We start from the raw sequence: 22361 nt of genomic DNA on the forward strand, positions 1-22361 counted from the left end.
TTAAGGGAGGATAGAATCGAAACCGAGACTCTTAATCCTTAACTTATTTCTCGCCACCTATAACATAATAGGTACCTGAGCGAGTTTCGGATGATAACATAATATTATCTGAAATTGACCACAATAATCACCAATGATATTTGATACATCTTATTAAATAAATATATCACGAATTCATGACAATTTTTTTCAAACAAAAACAGAACAAAAATGGGTGTAAATTTGTTATTAAGAACAAACTTAATGCATATCGAAGAAAAATACTGCAAACCCAGGTTATTTCTGCGCATTTACCGTTGCAAATACAAACAATTCATAACTGTAACTCGGCGATATATACGGCAGGTAGAGATAGAATAATATGCAGGTTATTCAGGAAACTATGCGGCGATAAGGCCAGTGCATATTGTAACGGATAAAGAATAATCGCAAACACAGCTTTATTTATTTCTCAAATGTTTGAAAAAGAATCTACAATGAAAATAATCAAATAACCATCGCTTTAAAATGTAACATATTGTTCTCATAATGTGTTCGTGTGTATTAAATACATTAACAAATGCAGATGGATACAAATTTTATAGATTAGAGATGATTAGTGTATAATTTGTAATGTGTAACCTTAACTTGTTTTCTAATTTCGCGATGGTAACGGTAGTGCGCTTCGGTTTCCGGTTTTGCAAACGAGCATTCCGTCTGGTGTGTTGTCATCACTCATTTTGTCAGGCTGCATTCCATCCTCCCATGATATATGGATGCATTGCAAATTCCATACAACTTCCGTTACCGTGGTGTACATTGATCGCAATGTACAGTAACTAGGTCGAAGTTTAAACGCCCTCCGGCATTTCCTGACCATGTTAATTTCACGATTCACCGTACCGATAACTTCGCTTAGCGACTACCTACTTAAAAAACTATTTACGTAACGCGTTATTAAAGATAAGTTCGATTATATGAAATGTTTATTTCACCTGGAGAATGTTTAGCAACGCTAGTTTATTTATGTAAGTCATTTTTAAACTGAACACGTAGAAATGTAAGCATTTAACAAGTGTGGACTATTTTAGGAAAGGTATGCCGGTTACTAAGAGTGTGTATTTAAGTGCATCACTATGTTTATGTGAAGGGTGAATGGCTATTCAGAGATGTAGGAAGCCTGCGGCAATAGCGCGCACCAACGTCTTTGAAGCGATCTAAAACGTTCATTGAAACTTCCGCTCTCTCTTTTTGAATATCAGGAAGCATACATTCTTCGCTCGTTTGAAATTCATTGCGATCCCTTTTCTAAAGATATTTGTAATGAGCAACATTTAATGACATCATAAGGTGTGATTAAGCTCATTCAAGCGAAAACTGATTGCAGCAAATGTCTGACGGAGATGCGGTGATGAAACCATTCGTAACAAAGTAGGTCACTTAAATTAGAATATTTAAGTTATAATTAATCAAATCTTGAAATTATTGAATCTGGGATAACTATAGAAACTTTCGACATTGAAATTGAAAAAAGTAATTGCAAGAGATTTGTTACAATAATTTATTAAGACTATATTAAACAATACCTATAGTAGTATAAGCGAAGTACCTATAATAAACATTACGTAGAAAAGGCGCGTAAACAGACTCGATTATGATCCAACTAATATGTAGCACACACCTCAGTGTAGTATATAATGTATTGGGTATACCTAATTTATAAAGTTGCCTCACATAATTACATCCCATAAAACCGGTCTAACGTGTTGCATATTTAAAAACCTTTTACTACGCTATGTTACATCATTGAGTTAGGTTTAGAAATATACAAATATGGAAAGTTGGGTAAAGAGCGTAATTTTTTTAAATAATGCAATAAATTCTTCGTCACTAACATCAATTACACAGGACACTTAATATGGTACCAAACAATTGAACAAGCAAGGATAAAGTTTAATGTAGTAACAGTTGCTTTGCGTTTCCTGTGTATATATATATATATGTAATTGCAATAAGGACGCGGGATGTTTGTTCGATGATTGACAATCTCAGCGTTCCATAAGTCGGGGACGCAATATCCGGCGAGCAACCGGGACCTATGTGGGAAACCAGAAGGAAATTAATACCTAGTCGGGACCGTTCCCGAAATTGCATACCTTGTAAGCAAATTTTGTGTTTCCAAACGTTTGGGTAAAAACAATCCAAATTTGAATATTTCTAAGAGTTGTCAAATATCAATAATTATCGAATTATAGAATAGAATTATCAAAATCACTAACAGACACTAATAATACAGTCGCAGTGATGATAACTTCCTCTTTTTTTAAGTCGGTTAAAAAAGAGACGAAAAGTTAATTGTGAAAAAGCATTAATTTATAGAGTTCTATGTTGATTTAAATTGAACAAAATAAAAAAAAGGAAGGGCCGCCCAAAAAAAAAAGTTAACCAAAATCCCACAATCTATGTACGAACGGACAGCCGTCTACATTCACACACCAATGTTATTGGGATGTTTTGTTTACAATATCTGCAAACAATGGCGGCTCGGCGAATAGAGAAATAAAAGAAAATTAAAATAAAAGTTATTTAGTCTGGGTCGGGCGGTCGCGGCTGGCTTACTCCATTCCAACTGGAATCCCATTAGAGCGTTATTGAGTTGTACGAAGTACAAAGCGTCGCAAGTGGACTGTGCCGACCCACCGCCCACGATAATGGACGCTGCAAACAGCAGGACACAATGAAACTATGGTATTCGCAAACTTTTAACACACACGAACGATACAGTGCTTACGTAATGACGCAAACCGCGGCTATACGGCGATTACCACTCGCTATTCAACTTCATATAATTCAGCTTTATTATACTCGTGACAGGCTGAACGCGCTTGTAATACCGTTTTATTTCAAGATGCCTAAATACCTTCACGTAAACTGATAGAGTTCTCGAGGAAAAATTTCTTATCATTCAACAACCTAAGATCAAAATTATCGTATATAAACAAAAATACGGACAAATTATACATAGGTATATGTAAACAACCGGGTAGACAGTAAAATGCGCCTATTGAGAATGATGCAAAGGCTCTCGAATTCTCGAACTGTTCTTTTATAAGTATACTTTATACAGGTCAGACGCTATTGTTCAAAAGTTCAGACATGGATACTGTTACATAAAGCGTTTCGAATACAATAAGTGTGCGAAATTACGCAATATTTTATAAAGCACTTTATTGCAGAACTTTAAAAACAAACAATTCGATTAACTCTATCTCAACATAAATTCGAGGACACAATCATGTCCCTAACACAATATACTAATTATATTTAAATGGATGTATTTTAAACAAATATTCGAGTTCCTGTCCTCAAGATTAGTACCTATTTTAGTACATTTTAGGTGAATATTAAGGCATTGTAAGTGTAGACATTAGCGAACCCTTTATAGCTCATAAACCGTACAAGCCATACGCTGTGAAGCATCAAAACATCAGCTGTACAAGTCTCTTATTAAATGTTCACATTCATTAAATATCATATCTTATATTCATATCATAAATGTATGTATAGGTTTTACTCCCGCTTATAAAAGAAAAATCCAGATCCAGTTCAGTAGCGCATTATAATTCAACATAATATACATAGTTCTGTTATCTCTCAACAAGTTATCAAACAACTTGTTATTTGAACAAAGTTGTAAGTATTGTTTTGACGGGCATTAGCTCAACAACACAGGCCAGGGCAGGTAAATGTTTTACCTAAAATGTGCTAATATTATACAGTTGAACCTCTTTAAATCGAACCTCGATAAGTCGATAACCGCCATAACTTATCTTAGGCTAGTACCTAAAAATATTTGTCACAAAAAAAATTGACGACTTTTTAATTTATAGTCATCTCCCTTTAATGTAAATTTATAACCTAAACATTTAACCATTATTCAGAATAATAATACTAAACCGGTTTAAAACGTGATCTCACTGTCTGGCATATTACGTGATGGGACAGGATGATAAATTGCTAAAATGGCTAAATCTTACAAACAGTATCACAGCTTTTGCTAAGTTGTTGACTTTTTGTTTTACGTTTATTGTTGTAAACTATTGACTCGTACTACATTAAGAAACACTATCGTCGTCATAGGCAGTTAGGTGTTAGTCACTATTGAGCACGAAGTTATTTATGTTCTGTAAGTAGTGATATTACTAATTAGTACATACACAACATTATCACACTATTTAAAAATAGTATTAGAGTAAAAATACATTCGCGTAAACGAGATGAATATTTACGCTAATATTATAAAGAGGAAACTTGTATTTTTTTTTTGTTTGTAACGTTTCCACGCAAAAACTGCTAGACCAATTTCAAAAATTCTTTCACAATTGGAGAGCTGCCACTTCAATGGGTGGCAAGGGCTATAAAGAGATATAAGATATATGTATATATTTATATTAATACCACGGGCTGGGGCGAACAGCCCGTTTGTACAGACAAAATCCAACGAGCCGAGCTTACACATAATTGAACCAATGCAGGTAGGTGCAGGCGCTCTGAATTAATTCACGAAAGTATGTAATTTTCATTATGATCGAGGGCATGGGAGAGATGTGCAGTGATATGGCCTGCCGTGGCGTGGGAGCTGAGGACAATGCGGTTAGGTTCAATAGCCGAATAAGCCATAGAGGCATCGAACCGCACAAACGAGTTACATTCAAAGGAAACCACTTTTACACAAACGTAGGTACCGAGCGTATCGAATAGATTTTACTCTTATTTGTAACTAATACAATGGCGGTAAATTCTTATTTGTTTTCTCACGGACTGAATGAATTGTTATGTAAGGCTATAGAATATACGTACAGGTACCTATAATCGACATATCTACCTGTACACACCTAGTTTTATCTAAAGGCCATGTAATCAATAGTTACTCTTTGAATAATAACTTTAACACATTTCAGATGTTTTGCAAGGACGTACAGTTCAATAAACTTGTTTTTCATGCAAACATAAAATATATAATACATATACAAGTGTATCTACAAGAATGTAGAAGAAAAATATATATTTAAATATGTGTTGTTAAGTTAAACCGTTTATATTGTTATACAATAACGTATATTTAATTGACAACTAACACGCGAATGTGATGAATGAATCTACATTTAACAATAAGTACATATATATGAACTTGCTAACTTAACTAAACTTGTAATCAACAAGCAACAATCAATGGTATAATTGAAACAAGAACTATCTTTATACTTCAATGGATCTTATCTTCAAATAATTAACGTCATGTACAATAGAATTTAACTCGTGAATCTCGTTATCAGTTATGCAACCTATTCAGGTCGATAGATACGTTATCAAGCAAAGTTTATCTATTCTGAAGGAATCCAGGAAGGGCTTAAATCAACATTATGAAAAACACAGCCTCCTAGGAAGGTCCTTTAAAATATTTTATGCGCGTTTGAAACTTATTGGTGGGAACTAAAGCAAAAATACGTATTGACTAAGTATTTATATACTTAGATATTTCAATAAATTGAAAATGAGAACACGCAAGGTAAACGCATATTACCGCAGTTATAAGATCATTGCGAGTTGTATAAACCTAAGAAAATACTTTTCAAGGTCCTCTTTTAATCTTGTACGCTCTTTAGGTAATATATTTACATAGCATTAAGAATTACGTATACTTACGTGCAGAAAGTAATACGATATGATTCCAGCACTAATTACAAATATAACTTACTTATTAAATACATCACTAATAAAATAAAATTATGAAACAGTTAAATTTTTATTACAGGAAACTACAACAGACAACGGTGTTCAATTGAATATCTTCAGATGTTTTAGTCTACTACCTATCTACAGAAAAATATACATGGCAGATATAATGAGATGTACCAAATCAATGTCAATCTTTCGTCTACCAATTCGTTTTAAATTGGAAATGGGAATTTCAATATAATAACCGGTTTAATTTGATCGTATTCAATTAGTTAACCATCAATTGTGTTGCTTGTTAATGTAGTTGTCGAGGGAATATTAGAATAATATTAGGTGAATATTGCTTATACTCATACCTACAAAATTATTTTTAATAATTAAAAACGAGAACTACGTATTTAAATACTTTTTTTTTATTTTATTTTATTTACATATATACTATATCTTTATGTCTCTCAATCATGTCATCTTTGTGACATTAAATAAACCAATACGAAACGTAAAATTGAGCTTGATTGAAAGAATATTTGATGTCTTTTATTTTCCCTAGTAACCGTCTTTTATTATTGACCTATAAAATAACTATAGCAGAAATACTGCGACAAGTAGGCATACAACTGTAAAGCTATTATATATATGCTAGTACATTCAGTAAAATATTATGAATAATTTCGAAGTTCAAACGGAAGCGTTGTCCATATAACACGGGTCGCCTGCGCTGGCATTAGAGCACCACACCGTGAACTTGGCGTTTCCGATGAAAATTACATATAATATCACATTCACCTCGATGGCTTCCATGCAACTTGCTCAGGTAACATACCTTTATATGCGTTAACGATAATAATTTATTACTATTTTTTTATTTGTTTACTTCAATTTTTTAATATATAATGTTTAAACACAAAGCCGCAATACCTTTTGTGTAGCTGCAAGTTTCATCATTCAAATTCGTATACAATTATCATACACGTTTATCTGTAATCTGCAGAAGGTGTGTGATAAGATGTATAGCCAAAAATTTATTTAGTTATAAATCTTTTCTTCACTACATTTCAATACAAAGTCGCTTTCTCTGTCCCTATGTCCCTATGTATGCTTAAATCTTTAAAACTACGCAAGGGATTTTATTCGGGTTTCTTTTAATAGATAAAAGGATTCAAGAGGAAGGTTTATATGTATAACGACATCTATTAAACTACTCCGAATTAACGCGTGCGAAGCCGCGGGCAAAAGCTAGTCTTAAATAAGTGAGGACAGAATATATATCAGACTTCCTATTTAAATACTTTTTTCTATCTATAAAGTAGTCATTCTATTGACAAGTAAAGATTCAAAAGAAAACTTTGGATTAGTTGTAGTTTCTTAAAAAAAGAACACGAAAGAGGAATCGTACTACGCTCCATTTAATCACTGCCCAACCATTTGAAACGCGAGCTGTTTTGATTTATTCGCGAACTTTGAACATAACTTGTCCCTTTTATTTAAAAGGCAGAAAAATCTTAAACCAAATGAAACTTTTTATATAATAAGGTAAGAATTATTAATGTAAATAGATTTGAATAGTTGTTGTTGTTTAATATAATTATGTTATATATATTATATTTCATCATAACGTGGTTAGTTTATAACGTGCATAATGATGCTCAGATATGAACAGGCCAGATGCACTAAGGACAAAAACTCATACAAGAGCCGGTAAGATGAGTAATTTCAAAGTCAGTGCCGTTCCATGTCAATCTAAAGTTATTCCATCTTAGAAATAATTTTCTTATAACTTAGACCGCAGTAAGACCTCGCCGTGGGCATTATAACGGTACTCGCAAGTCGCAACGTATATCGCAGTAAATACGTTCTTAAATGTGTATGTTTATTACAAGAATTGTGAGTTTATTGTAAATAATAACCGTAAAGGGTAACACGTAGTGATTATACGAGATATCACCAACAACGAAACAACAAACGAAATTTCTCACACATTTCTTTATTTACTACGCTCTACAAGTAGTAAATAATTAATAAATTCACCATATTATTATTACTGTTAGATAAGTCTCAGATTGAAATAAATTATATCGACAGGTTCGACTGAATACAAATACTCTTGTGTTGTTTATAATCTCTACAATATCATTTACATATGTATGCTAAGGTCAAAAAGCAACAATCCCATTCAGAATATAATATGAATACAAAACATTAAGCAATTAGAATGTTTCAAACATTTAATTAATCCTAACTACCATCAAGTTGTTTTCACGGGAGATGGCTCCTTTTTAAATAGTCATTGAGCAATTAATTATGGATAAACCTTTGAAATAACTTGATGCCGAAGTCCAAGACTGTTTATGAGTTACTGAAATGTTCAAACATTACATCTTCTATAACTTAGGTATTTTCAATTCTCCGTTTAGTTTCGACTTCAAAACAAGTAGTTAGTTTAATGCATAATCCTTACCTAAGTACTCTATATAATAGTATAACAAAGAATAGAGCAATATTCTTAACACACCTATGTCTTCAATTTAAATTGTACAGTGTATATGTCGACAGATGGAATTGTTAATGAGCTTACCGATATTTGATACTATATTTACACAAGAACCGTTGTTTAATTATATTAAAAGTAGAATTCAAGATATGTTAGCGAGCTTTCACACGTATATAGGTAAATAACATAGGTATTTACCCAAAATATAATAATTGCAGGCCTGGCCAAGATATATAAAATGATGAGCGAATATTTCGCTGCTTATGGTACAAAATAAAAATGGGCGCATTCAACCATTTTTTTCCTTTTTGATAGCCATTATTTGTTTGACCGTTTAATATTACTACATTTGCCTTTAATTACGTGAAAATCTGGAACAAGTGGTATCTCCATAGGAAGCGCTTGACTGCTTGAAATTTTAATTAAAACGGCTAGGCAAACAGAACTTAAAACGAATTATTTTTGTTCATTTATTTTGCAGTATTGAACAATTTTTTTTCATTTTCAAAATGTTCTATCATTTTAATTTGAGTAAATAAGCGTTGTCTTTCAAAGTCATTAACATAATCAAATACGCCCAAAATCAATAGTTACGTGATTTGATATGGATCAGAGACCATATCGCTATGGAAATGTTTGTTTACCTACACTATTTTTATGGTTTTTATCATGACATTCTCAACTTTACACGGTCAGTTCTCAAAATTATAGGGCCTGTGGCAATCGCGCCACACCTGCTCTAATGCAAATTAGCTACATGCTTGAAACGAATAATAATAGCGTGTGAGTTAATACAACATTTTTAGAATTCTCTATGATATGTAATATACCTACCTACAACATAAAAAAGGGACACAAATAATATTTGAATGCACCAATAATCTTAAAGGTGTAAGCAAGAAATGATTTTCAATTTATTGATGGAAGAACATTTCCACTTCAGTCAATAACAATTCACTTTATTGATTACATATAACGATGTTAGGTATGGAAAAGTTTTGTTGGCCTGCACCCTTCGTTTTAGAACGTGAGTATCAGGTAAACATGCTATCGTAAACAACGACCGCTTCGTTCTAGGTGAGATATTAAAACTAGACTGACTTGCTTTATCCTGAGATATACGTGTTTATTTTAACCACCAAATGAAACATTAATTTTTCTCTACGTTAACACAGTTATTGTTGTTGTACAAATTAGTTAAAGCCTGAAGAAATACTCTTTTTCAAAATTATCATAATGGTCTGATTTAAATTCATATAATTTTTTATTGGCGCATGTCATATCGTATCATTGAATTTGATAATAACAGTTCTAGTGCGATTTATTATACTTTTCGCACCAACTACTATGCGGAGATATGTAAGTGGGTGATCATGGGTATGCATACAAATAAAGTTATAATACAACTTTAAAAGGTTCGATGCCTTTTCTGTAACGGTATTTGCACAAATATTTAGACATCCGGTTTGAAAAATTTCGTAAAGAGTACTAAACATTCCATAATAGAATACATATGAAAATCCGTTGTGTAGATTTTAAGATCGAAACGTACATACATATATATTAAACAGAGAAACGCGCGAAGCAACATTGCTTTATACTATGTATTGATTATAGTTTATGTCCTGAAACACATGTTAAAACTTATTTTTCGTTATTACATTCAAATATTTACATAGTGAGAATTGCCGCCATTTAAAGGCGATAAATATTAACATAATGACGTAAAAATATTTATATAGTCCTCTGTTTCTTATCAGTACATAATATACAACAAAGTCGCTTTAATACACCCAATATCTGTCAGTATGTGTGTCTAAAATTGCGCAACTGATTTTGATGCGGATTTTTTTAATAGAGTGACTACTGAGGAAAGTTTACTTAAAGTTTATAATATTGTTTAAGAGCCGTCGCTAGTTTTCTACAACCTCCCAATTTTATTGCGTGAACACAACAACTTACCATTGCGGGATACATCGAGCTCCACTAAGTTTTCGAAGTTCTGTATATCTGATGGTAGTTTGTGAATTTCATTATCGCTAAGTCCTAACCGCCGTAACCGATGTAACCTGAAGAAATTCTGTAACAAGATAAATAATTTTAAGGTATATAATTGGTATTAATTTCAGTAGTAAAAAACTTTGTATGGTATGTCATAATTTATTGGCCATTTCTATAGTCTTAATTTTCGATGACATTTTATCTGCATGGACATATTAACGAAAATAATACATAATGAAATTTGTTTATCAATGATCTTGTTACTTTAGTAATTTAGGCTGTTTATTGTTTAAAATTGAATTAAGGTTAGCATACTTTTTTGAATTATTAGATTTCGACAAACATTTATTTTAATTTAATACATCAATGCACATTTGGTATAATAGTGCATATTCTTGACTGTAATAAAAACTTATTATAATAACAAACTTAAACAATTTTTTTTTAGTTTTTTAGTGCTCCACAGTGGCATTGAGTGTGATATAAACTATTTGCCTAATTTTGCATTGCTATTTTGCACACACAAAAACAAATTCTGATTTTCTTATGTAAAAACTTATTTTACTTTGGACTATACTTTATTTTGAAGGTATTGGTTATTTTAATCAGTATTTCTAGAAAATATGAAACAAATAACATGTAATAATATTCTTTTTTTTTTATTTTTAGTGTCTATGCGTATATATATTATGGAGCAAATTTATCAAACATGTGTTATCTAATCAATCAATACTTCATTCAGAAAAATGAACAAAATACATAAATGCAGGGTTGACGTTACTCGGGATCTTAGATCAATAGTTACAAAAGACATTATCTAGAAAACCACAAAATGTGGAAAAAACAAATCTTCTTAATTAAGTTAACATCAATCAAAATGACTTAAATCATTGTAAAATTTTAGTTGATATTTCACTATTTACTTATAACAAAGTCAGTATTAATGAAAATTTTAATTAATTAATTGCACTTAAAACACAGTTTAAAAAAAAACTTTACACTTAGTTAAGTAAAGGACATATAAAGTTTTGAAATAGTTAAAATATTTAACATATAATAAGCAATTTCAAATAAATATTTGAGCAAATCATTAGATAACATAACACAATTTAAATTATTGTAATATACAGTGTGATAACCCTAATGCACTTTTAAAACAAAAAGCTTTGCTAATGGCTTTATTATTAATCATTTAAAATTCCCATCATTATTTAATTAGCAATAAGATTACATTAACACATTAATGGCGTAAAATAATCCTGTGGTGAATAAGTACATAAATAAAATAAGAATTTTTGAACTTATGATACTTTGTATATTGTTGTGCACTTGTTTTTTCACATATATAACCGAATTCCGTAAATATTTTACAGTCAAAACTAGTTAGACCTAGTTATAAAAAACTACTTAATACTAGGTAAGTTGCAACAAAAAATTGGTTGAAATGGTAACATATATACTGAAAAGCTGTTTTTCCATAAATTTATGATATAACATAAAGCTGAAGACTTTGTTTGAATGCACTAACCTCAGAAATTCTAAGACCGATATAAAAAATTCTTTCACAATTGTTCTTTATTGTGTTTGTGTGAGAAAAAAGTCAGGGCGGACCGCTAGTGAAATCTGATTTGAATATAAAGTATACAAAAGCTTAGATAGTGTATCTAAATCTATAAGCTGTGGAATAAAAGGCATTTGTTTAGTTTGGTATCACTGTCTTCTCAAAAAGTATAGATTAGTAATTTTACTTCACATATTCTTATTTTAATAATTTATAAAATATACTAACAAGTATACAGAAACACATAAAACATCTACCTAATCTAAGCAGACGATATTCTATATAATTTCCTTCTTATCACTAAACTTTGAGAATGAAAATACATTCATTATTATTCTTATTAAATATTGCAAACTAAAAACTTTTACCCCTTACAAAACTTTATTTCTTTAAACAAATTGTTACTACATGTATTTGTAAAATGAGAAAATACCTAATCATTTATTCTAATAGATAAATTATTAATATTTTATTCTATCACCATCGACACATAGATTAAAAAATTCGGTTTTTGTATTATTTACGATAGTGATAAGGTGAACGCCCACGTCGTATACGTAAGTTTATTCCTAAAATTGACTTACCTTCGGTAAATCTCTTATATGGTTAGCATCCAAAAAAAGTTCCTCCAAACTCCTAGAATAACGTAAAATGTCTTCAGGTACTGTTGGCAACGAGCAGTGCCGCTTGTCTACACATTCCACTTGACGATTACATTTGAACAAAGGTATACATCGAAACATGATGGACACTACACTTTAATGAAACTATAATTATATAAATCACTATCACGACACATATTTGAGCACTTTCCCGATCGCTGTACTACTTCAGCATTTTAAATTATAAATAACGATATCAAAAAACACCAAGTGACACTCGCAACACCTCACCCTCAAAAATGAAGCCACAAACTATCGGTATTGCCACTCGTTAAAAATATTTAAATAAGAAAACAATATTGCCATTACTTTTCCTATAACCGACCTTTAATTTATCTGAATTAAAAAATAATGATGGAAATAGAACTAATGTATTGAAGGGTTAATTTATGCAAGAGCGAAAAAAAGGTATTACACACACTGAATACAAATAATTGAATATTATTCGTCTTGTATTTAAGAAATAGCACACAGCAAGTAAGATTTGAAAAATGGGAAAAATGGGCAGCATTGCGGAGTTACCCTTATTACAATATGCATTAAATGACATGAACAGCATAAATTTACAATTATGCCAAAAATCGATGAATTTATACTATTCGGCCGATCACTAGCCAATTCTCAAGTGCACGACTATATTTAGTGTTGCTATAACCATAGTAATTTTGGCACCTCCAGTTTTGTTTTTAATTTTTCTGGTCAGTCTTTACTACTAATGACATAGAATAAGTATAAAGACTGGCTTTAAAATGACCTACGATTAATATATTCAGAAATTCCAGCGTTTCTTACATAATATGGAGTAGGTAGGATAAAAATATTAAATCATATTATTGTAACAGCTGTCCATGCATCTTTTTGGTACACTCAACAGCTGAGAAGCAAGGGCACTTTTACTTTGGACTTTGATACACGGTATTTTTTATTCCTGTTTAATTTTAGTATCAATCCTAGAAAGATTGTTTTATTCATTTAAAATAAGAAAGTATGGCAATTTATGCGAAAAACATCCTTCATGTAAACCATAGAGTAAATTAGTGTATCGTATTAAATCGTTTATTGGTAATAAATCCATAGGATTTGCAATGTTATCATTTCCAATTATTTTGCAAGAATCTGTAACGAGGGTACAATCCTACAATGACGTTTATGACAAAACAAGTTAAAAAAAAACAAAATATGTCAAATTGACAGTGTTGCCAACTCTACGTCTTTTTACGTAGATCTACGTATTTTAAGCCTTCCACGCAAACCTACGAACTTTAGTCCCAGAATCTACGTATTTTCTATCAAAATTATTCAATTGCAAAATAACATATCCCGTTGTTAGACTGAATGGGCATTATTTTTGTTACTTTCGTAAAAAAAAGTTAATAAACGTTCCGTTTTATACTAGCGCATACTCGCCTCGCCTCGCCACTCAACTTATTATTACGCCATTCATTTTAAAAACAGTGTCAGTCATCAGTCAATTCAAAAGAACTGAGACTCATGTGACTGTGTAAAACGAAACATCTTCCGAGCCTTCGCAGGAACACATTAAACATTTTAATAAATATATGTATAAATTTAATTTTGTCTGAAAATGATAATAAAAATTGAATAATTTAAATAAATCGATGACCCTGAAAGTAGCGAACTTTTTTAAATTATCTGTAAGTGGTGGTTTCACATGTAGAATGTAGATATTGTAAAAACTAACCGGCTACTGGAATATTTATTTATTTATTATTATTTTTGTTCACGGAGATATCTCTCTAACCAGTTTTATCTATCTGCTGTCTGTCTGCAACTTTTAGGGTCTTATGAATTGTCGTTTTATTCACTTTTACCTACCCTACTGTCTTAATTTCAATCAAAAAAAAAAGTACGTAGATCTACGTATTTCTCATATGGAAATTTTACTATTTCTACGTAATTTTCTAATCTGGCCTACGCCTTTTTCAAAATCCAAGTTGGCAACACTGCAAATTGATCCGATAGATCAAATACACGTCGAAGTCCATAACAAAATATTTTGTCCAAAATCTCTGCCTATTACTAAAATATGAAAAATGTATGTATAGGTGAGAAAATAAAAAGATTTTAGGAGAGAATTTATTATTAACTATTAAGATTTGCACGTGATTCTCAAATTCGGTTATGGGTAACACTATGCAAGTTTAACCAAGATAAAAATAATAGAAATGAAATTGTATAACGAATTTAAACCATTCCGTTATAAAAATACCCAATTATGAAGAATCTTATCTCAGTGATTTATATTGGTTGACCAAAAAGCTTTTTAAGTTGCGGTTTGTTTGTAGATCATTCCTCGTGAGTAAATAAATTACGCGTCGGCTCGCGGCTGTCGATTAAAAGAGCTAGAAGAGCCGTATTTCGAAACTATAGTGTATCCTAATAGAGTCGAGGAAGGACTTATTTCTTTAAGTTATTGAAAAATTTTACTCGTCAATATGTCTTACAATTTGGGCTTTATTGGAGGTGGTAATATGTCTACATCGATTTTTCAAGGAATAATTAACAAAGGTAACATACTAATTAAAGATTAATAAATTTCAAAATCATGTAACACTACCATATTCAAACATACATTTAGAATAAGACATACATAATAAGAAGGTTAATATTATAGGTAGAATTTTGCATCTACCAAGTTGAATTTAAGTTTTTGTTCAAAATATGTCACAAATAAAATTCTAAAATGAATGATCTATGTTGATGTGTAAAAAAGAAATCATATTTACTCTAATCAGATTTTCAACATTTTCTATTTTTGGTGTCCTTAATTACTTTGGTACTTCTTAAGGTTTTACAGAATAGTTAATATAAATATAATTATTTTGCATTGTACTAATTCTAAAATTTCTTAAATATAAACAAATAAAAAAAATGAGTTATTAAAATTCTAAGAAATTCTTATAATTCACATCTTGTGTAGAAAATGAGAATTACATAATAAATATATTAGTACTCGAGGTACATTGAATATCAATTCCATTACATTAAAAGCAATGAATTGTTGTAGTTAAGATTACCTACGTAGTAGAATTGTTGTAATTGAGATTACCTACAATGCCATATGTCCTACACTGCATCCACACTTTCTTTATAACAGAATTGTAGTTGGTTTAAATTTCTTACCCTAGCAATATGAATGATTATTGCATTACAATATATAGTAATACAAAAACTTGAAAGTTAGCAGTTGGGTTTTTGGTTTCTTTTATACTAATTAGTTGTTCTTTATTTATTAATATTACAACTTGTTTCCTATTTGCAGGTGAATTCCCAACTTCTAAAATATGGGTGTCAGGACCACATTTAGAAAATCTTCAACACTGGAAAGAATGTGGTGCAAATATAACAAATAAAAATGGTGAAGTGTATAGCAATTGTGATATTGTCTTTTTGGGAGTGAAACCTCAATTTTTAACAAAAGCTATAGATGATTGTTCCGACTCATTACCTAAGAATATTGTCAAACAAAAAGTATTAGTTGTTTCAATTCTAGCAGGGATCAGCATTGAGCATTTACATAAGGTATATGATATGAATTTAATATACAAAATTGCTTTTTTTATCATTAAATCAACTTGTGTTATCTGGTTTTACCTTTTTGATTTAGAGTCACTATACATTTGTATTGTTCCTAAGATTAATCCTAGAATAGTTTTTACAGAAACACATTGAGTCATGCTTCTAGTGAGGTTACCCACAGTATAGATTATACTAGTGTATTGATAATTCTATGTAAAACCATATAATTAATGTTTAAGTTTCCAAAATGAATCTATTGAAATCAGTTTTAAGTAAAATCCATATTCTGTGTCAAATACCAACTACTTCATCCATTGTTTTCAGGTTTTAAGCATTCTGCCAGGTGAGAAGCAAGTAATTCGCACTTTGCCAAATACTCCTATGTCTGTGGGTGCTGGTGCATGCTTATACACACCAGATAGCACAGTCTCAGAACAGCAATGTGTTGAATTAGAAAAGCTGCTTTCAGGATGCGGGATTTGTGAAAGGGTTCCGGAACATTATATGAGCTCACTGGGATCTCTTACTGGCTGTGGTCCTGCTTTTGTATGTTTTCATAACAGTATTGTATCTTAATATTTCATCTGAAATCGAATTTGGTTCTAGAATTTCATAAAAATCAAAATAATTAATAAACAAGAATATGGTCAGAAAGTGGATCAAAGCCATAAATCATATTATGTTTGAAATTATGGAACTTTTGTATTATATTATTTATTCATAAACAAATAACTAGCTGTGTCCCACACAGTTTCACCAATTCTAGCTTTCCTCAATATTTTGACTATTCTGAAATAAGCATGATCAGACAAACAACAAACTCTTCATCTTTATAAGAGGTACAAAACAATCAGAAGTTCTACAACATACATCATTTGTTCTATGTTCTAATCAATAAACCTACATGAAATTTAACATTTTGGTGTAAATTGGTTTGTCCATATATATTGTGTTGAAATTCTCATTAAGATGTGAGATGTTGAGTATGTTTCCAAATATCTGATTTTCATTAAATTCAAAATCCTAAAAAAATTCGTTTTACATATACTTTACATACAGATAAAAATACATACCTTATTATTGCATTTACGGGAGGCCTTGATACAGAATATACTATTAATTTTTCATTTACTTCTAATTGTTTACTCTGCCTGTGGTACATGTTTAGTCTATAACACACACCAATTACACATCTAATGATGAAATAATTTTATTTAGTCCAATAGTTCCTGAGCTGACCATGTTCATACAAACAAACACTTGAACTCTATATTATTAGTGTATATTTTTTAATTTCAGATGTACATAGCAATTGAAGCTCTAGCCGATGGTGTAGTGAAGCAAGGTGCACCAAGAGCTCAAGCAATACGGTTAGCAGCTCAAATGGTTATGGGATCAGGGAAAATGGTTCTCGAGAGTAAGAAACATCCGGGCTTGTTGAAGGATGAAGTATGTTCCCCGGGTGGGTCTACGATCAGTGGAGTTGCCACTTTGGAAGATGGAAAATTTAGGTAATTTTTATACATTTTTTATGGCGCTAGAAATAGTGTCCTTTGTGGTATTATCTACTAAGTTACTCATAAAAGAGTTCGTTGTTATTTATAGAAGTATGTATATAAAATCTGTGGCAAAAATAAACATAGAGCTATAATTAGAAATCGAGATATATACATAGAACTATAAAAAGAGTCAAGCATTTAATCTCATTTAGAAAAAAAAAATATAATTATTACTGATTATTTGAGTTATGTGGAAGCTTATAATAAAATTTACGCTATCTTTAAGAGCAATTTCTCTGATGTATTATATTTTTATGTCAGAAAATAATTTAAAATCATTCAAACTTGTTTATTATAAAATATATGCATTATGCAACAATGAACAGTACTTTTTATGTTTTTTTTAATAAGAGCAAAATTTTAAAGGTAAATATGTATTTTCTTTTAGGGCGACACTCATCAACGCGATAGAAGCTGCTACTCATAGAACTCTCGAAATGGGTAAAAAGTAAAACTAAGAAAATACTCGAATGTATAATGTTTGTTGATAAAAGGTATATTTAGAATTAACTTTAAATTAGATTTAAAGCCACACTGTTATTTTAGTAACAATTTCGGCAAAGAGTTGTTTACATGTTATAGTATAAATATTTGTGTCAGTAGTTAAGCCCCTACTATAAGAAGGTTGGGAGTACAATATGTCTATCTTGGTGCAGTGCTTAAAAACTTTTTTTTTATTTATCTGTACATTATGCCCATCACCAATACTCGGATTAATTAAGGCAAAAAGTTCGACATTTTCCAATATAAACTGGGCAAGTACGGTTAAACTTTCATAGACGGTATGTACTATCGCACCGCCGAATTCAGAAGAAAAAGGCTTGATAATGATACATCTTGGTATATATGTATAATGAGAGTAAAAATAAAAATTAAATTAAATTATATTCTATATTTTTCCGAAAAAGTAATAGGGATTAATTTATTTTGCAATCCAAAATTAAAAATATACTAAACGAATACTCACATATTAGTTTTAGTTAATTATTTAAATACTCGTAAAATTCTCACCATATACCATAGTATTAAAGAAAATAAGTATTTAATGTACCTGTGCTTATTCTGGATTATAATATAATCTCACCTTGTACCATAGTTTAAAAAATAAGTATTTAATGTATGTTTATTTTTATTATAAACATGTTTAATCTTTAGTTCTATAGCATTCAAATGCTTTATAAATGAGAATCACGAGAAATTATTTTCACCAATATTCTTCTTTGTTGTTAAACAAATAATACATTTTTATGATAAACATTGATTATACTTCCATGGCGGGTAAAATTCCATACGGGTAAAATTATGTGATGCTGCTAGAAATAGTTATTTAATTTGTGCTAAAATATTCTAACAAATAAAAAGCAGTATTCCATAAAAAAGGTATGATTTTTATAAATGTTTCACTCCTAGGTTTATCATAACATAAATAACCAAATGTCTTTGTTGAGTACAGTATTATTTATAGCTCATGAGCCTTAGAGCTCGTACCTACTTACAAATATATGATTTTTAAAATAATTCTTATATAGAACATCGAATTTTAAAAATACTTCTTTAATTTAAACTAATTTCTGTATGGTGCTTTGCTCTGCAACGGCATAACTTGTATTGTTTTTCTGAGTCGAAAATTTTAAAATATCTGTAGTCCGTAAAGGAACAATTGTCAAAAAGTTGTCATGTACTTGTTGTTGTTGGAATGTGTTATGTGTTTAAGATAAATGTTCAACAACACACAATAATGTTGTTTTAAATGTAAAAATATAGAAGTGTCCCTAATAGAGATTCCAGTTCGTCCTCTAATATTTTGTTAATAGAATAAATATTCCACTGTACTAGATAAAGATGGATTATGTCCTGAACCCTCATAGGAGGCCTATGTCCCAGCAGTGGGAACATATATGGGCTGATGATGATGATGATGATGACTAGATAAAGTATTTCTTGTATTTTAAGGATAATGTACATTGTTTTATGAAACCTATGAGATAAGTATATAATTCATATATATTTAGTTTATATTTTAAGAATCTTTTATTTAAAATCTGATTGTAAAAATTGTTTTTGTTCCATATAAAATGATGGATGATATTGGATTAAAATGATGAAATTATTCTGTTTTATTATTTATTAGGTATTAATACAACATACGATATTTTGTTATCGATGTTTTTCATTCTTGTAGCTTTAATAAATAAGATACGCATTCAACATTACATACGAGAAGTCAATAGATGATTATTAAACTTCCTTAAATGTTAGGAACGGATTAACAGATTACACATTAATTTATGTTGGTATCAGCAATGTAACAAATAAAAAAACAGGGAAGACTAATGTTTGTCTAAATAGCTTGTTTGATTTAAAATGCACAATTCGTTTAATCTTTGAGTAGATAAAGTAAACAACATACAGAATATTTGTACTTAGAATCAATGCAGATATTGAGTAAAACAAAAAATTATTATTGTATACAAATTAATTAATACTTTGGTTAACTTTGAACAACCTTTGTGTTAAAAATATTACATGTAGGGATAGGTATGCACAATAAATACATGATGAATTTGCAAAAGGCGGCTTATAGTTATAAAATAATCTCTTCCAGTCAAATAAATTTGAAAAGACATGTGAAACCACTATAGCAACTAAAGTCATTGGTGAATATCAGTTAAAAAAAGCGAATTTTCTTTGAGTTCTTCTTTTCTTTTCCTCGGTTACATTTAATATCTTAGACAGTTGAGCCAGCGTCACCTTTCTGATTATTATCATAATTAATTAGTAATTACGTTCTTTAAATGGACGGATATTATATAACATGTGTTGTGCTGTCTATTTCTTATCGTCACATCTTAAAAAAATCTTCCTTGTTGTTTGTTTCGGCGTGAAGGGATGATAGGGATGCACGCAGACCGATCGCCTTGTAAATATAAAAAGGGATACTCGCCGAGCCAACCCCACGCCTATGTCTATACTTTTATGTCTCGGCACATCAGTTGGAACCAAGTTTTGTTCCTCATCTTCGTTGTTACTTACACAGCTTATTTTCCTTAACCTGTGTCGCACTTGGCTCAGACTTGGCACCAGACGCAGTGTCGGTAGTTTCCAAAAAAACGATCGACTTCTTTCATTTCTTTTGCGTTTCGATTTAGGTTCCAATACGGTGACTTTCTCAGCTTTAAACGGTCTAACACAGTCTTTGGTAGTTTCTGCTAAAGCGATTAAAGCGTAATCTTCACCACTCATCGCTTTGTTTTCGCATTTTTATTGCGATGTATTATTTTAATTCAAGTATCAGCTACGCGCCGTGTTCGCGTATCACACCACAGTAAATCCTTCTTTAATTTTGGCATTGATTGAGTATGACGCGCTCTCGCGATAAGATTACCAGGATAACAGTGATTAATTTTATGATTTTTCGCTCACATTGTTTGGGTGTTTTATACAATTTTATATATAATATTTGATTTTGTAACGTGTAATAAATATTGATTTGATTTGTTAGTAGTAGTTAGCACGAAGAAAAACTATATAATATTTTATTTATACAGTCAGCCACGTAGGTGTTATATAGAGTCGTAGTATGAGATGAAATGAAATCGGTATTGGTTTCGGTTCTGTCTAGCCTCTTGAACGGGACCCATTTCGAGGAAATTGTTATGGCAGTTGGACCGTATGTTTTGGATGAAGATTTTTAATAAAAAACTGCTTAATGCGTTCATAGCCAGCCTATATGTTTATACGATAGTCGATTATCGATACGTTTAAGATTATGTAAATTGTTAACAGTCATGGCATGTAATAAACGGGAGATGGTACAGGCTGAAGTTATTTTGCCTACTCTAAATATTGATATAATATTGAAAGTTTAATCATTTCGAGCGCACGTTTATAAAATACACCAAATTTTCCATTAGGAAATTGTTGCTACACTCATTGTTTGAGGTGTCATCGTCATATTATAGACAAGTTTCATTATTACAATAATTAAATTATAAATGGCATCAAAATATCTATGTAAACACATCTAACTACACAATTGTTTTTAATTTTAATTACTTAACTTCATTGTTATAAAATATTCCCTCTGGAAATGAACGGCGTGCTATGTTAGTAATTTAAATAATGTGTTTATACCTTTGTGTGAGTTCTATTAATGCTCCTTTAGTTCATTGTACACGCGATACTAGAAAGATTCGAGCGTTTGTTAGTTCATTTTATATTTTTTAATTTGAGAATCTAGTAGTGTTTGATACAATGTAGTGTTGAATTTTATGATTAAAAAACGCCTTGACAAAAATTAAGGCAAAATTACTTTGGCATCTAGTGCTAAATAAAATATTGAAGGTGTCGAAATATCGTTACGTTAGTAAGTCCGTAACTTCTGTATTTTACAGTTTATTGATTGGTTTCACCCGATGAAAGAAAAAATGAGGGTCTGTCCTCGTGTTCAGTAACCGTGAGATGCTTGCAATACCTTCCTGTTTTGTTTCTAAGGTCATTCTGTGACTAAATAGTACCTATTGTATTGAAAAATTTATAGTCACCGAAATAAATTTAAAAGTAAGATACCTTACAATATCGAATTTTCCAATACATCTATTCTATCGATGACTACAAACATTGACATGTTCGGTTAACTGGTAATTGAATGTTTAATATTAATGTTAGGGACATTACCTATGGTTATCACCGTTCGTGGCGTACTCAAAATTACATCCAGTTCTGCGTAACATTTGCTCATTGTAGCCAAACAGAAATACACTCATGCAATAATATGAATCATAATATATGAAAGCCCGAATACTTATACTATAAGTTGAAACACAATT

At 30.7% G+C, this 22361-nt stretch overlaps 2 protein-coding genes across 20 annotated transcripts in view; one reads left to right on the top strand and one right to left on the bottom strand.

The window, feature by feature from the left end:
- LOC119836651 (protein lap4) overlaps positions 1 to 12684 on the bottom strand; it is a 74955-nt gene extending 62271 nt beyond the window's left edge. For all 17 annotated transcript variants that reach the window (XM_038362065.1, XM_038362082.1, XM_038362160.1 and 14 more), the window contains exons 1-2: positions 12356 to 12684; positions 10172 to 10289 (exon numbers count right to left, since the gene is read on the bottom strand). In XM_038362065.1, coding sequence (XP_038217993.1) covers positions 10172 to 10289; positions 12356 to 12514 — 277 coding nt within the window. In that variant the 5' untranslated portion in view covers positions 12515 to 12684. The remainder of the gene's footprint in view (positions 1 to 10171; positions 10290 to 12355) is intronic.
- Positions 12685 to 14406: 1722 nt separating this feature from the next.
- Positions 14407 to 19642, top strand: LOC119838694 (pyrroline-5-carboxylate reductase 3). 3 transcript variants are annotated; one of them, XM_038364777.1, is made up of 6 exons: positions 14407 to 14499; positions 14740 to 14962; positions 15717 to 15976; positions 16298 to 16519; positions 17273 to 17484; positions 17921 to 18047. In XM_038364777.1, exons 2-6 carry the CDS (start codon positions 14890 to 14892, stop codon positions 17982 to 17984), a joined length of 831 nt encoding a protein of 276 aa, XP_038220705.1. In that variant the 5' UTR covers positions 14407 to 14499; positions 14740 to 14889; the 3' UTR covers positions 17985 to 18047. The 3 variants fall into 3 exon arrangements, with proteins under 3 accessions (XP_038220705.1, XP_038220721.1, XP_038220713.1); XM_038364785.1 differs by having other exon boundaries at positions 14409 to 14489; XM_038364793.1 differs by having other exon boundaries at positions 14407 to 14962; positions 17921 to 19642.
- Positions 19643 to 22361: the final 2719 nt, after the last annotated feature.

The sequence above is a fragment of the Zerene cesonia genome, chromosome 3, assembly GCF_012273895.1.
Source record: "Zerene cesonia ecotype Mississippi chromosome 3, Zerene_cesonia_1.1, whole genome shotgun sequence".
Classification (NCBI taxonomy): domain Eukaryota; kingdom Metazoa; phylum Arthropoda; class Insecta; order Lepidoptera; family Pieridae; genus Zerene; species Zerene cesonia.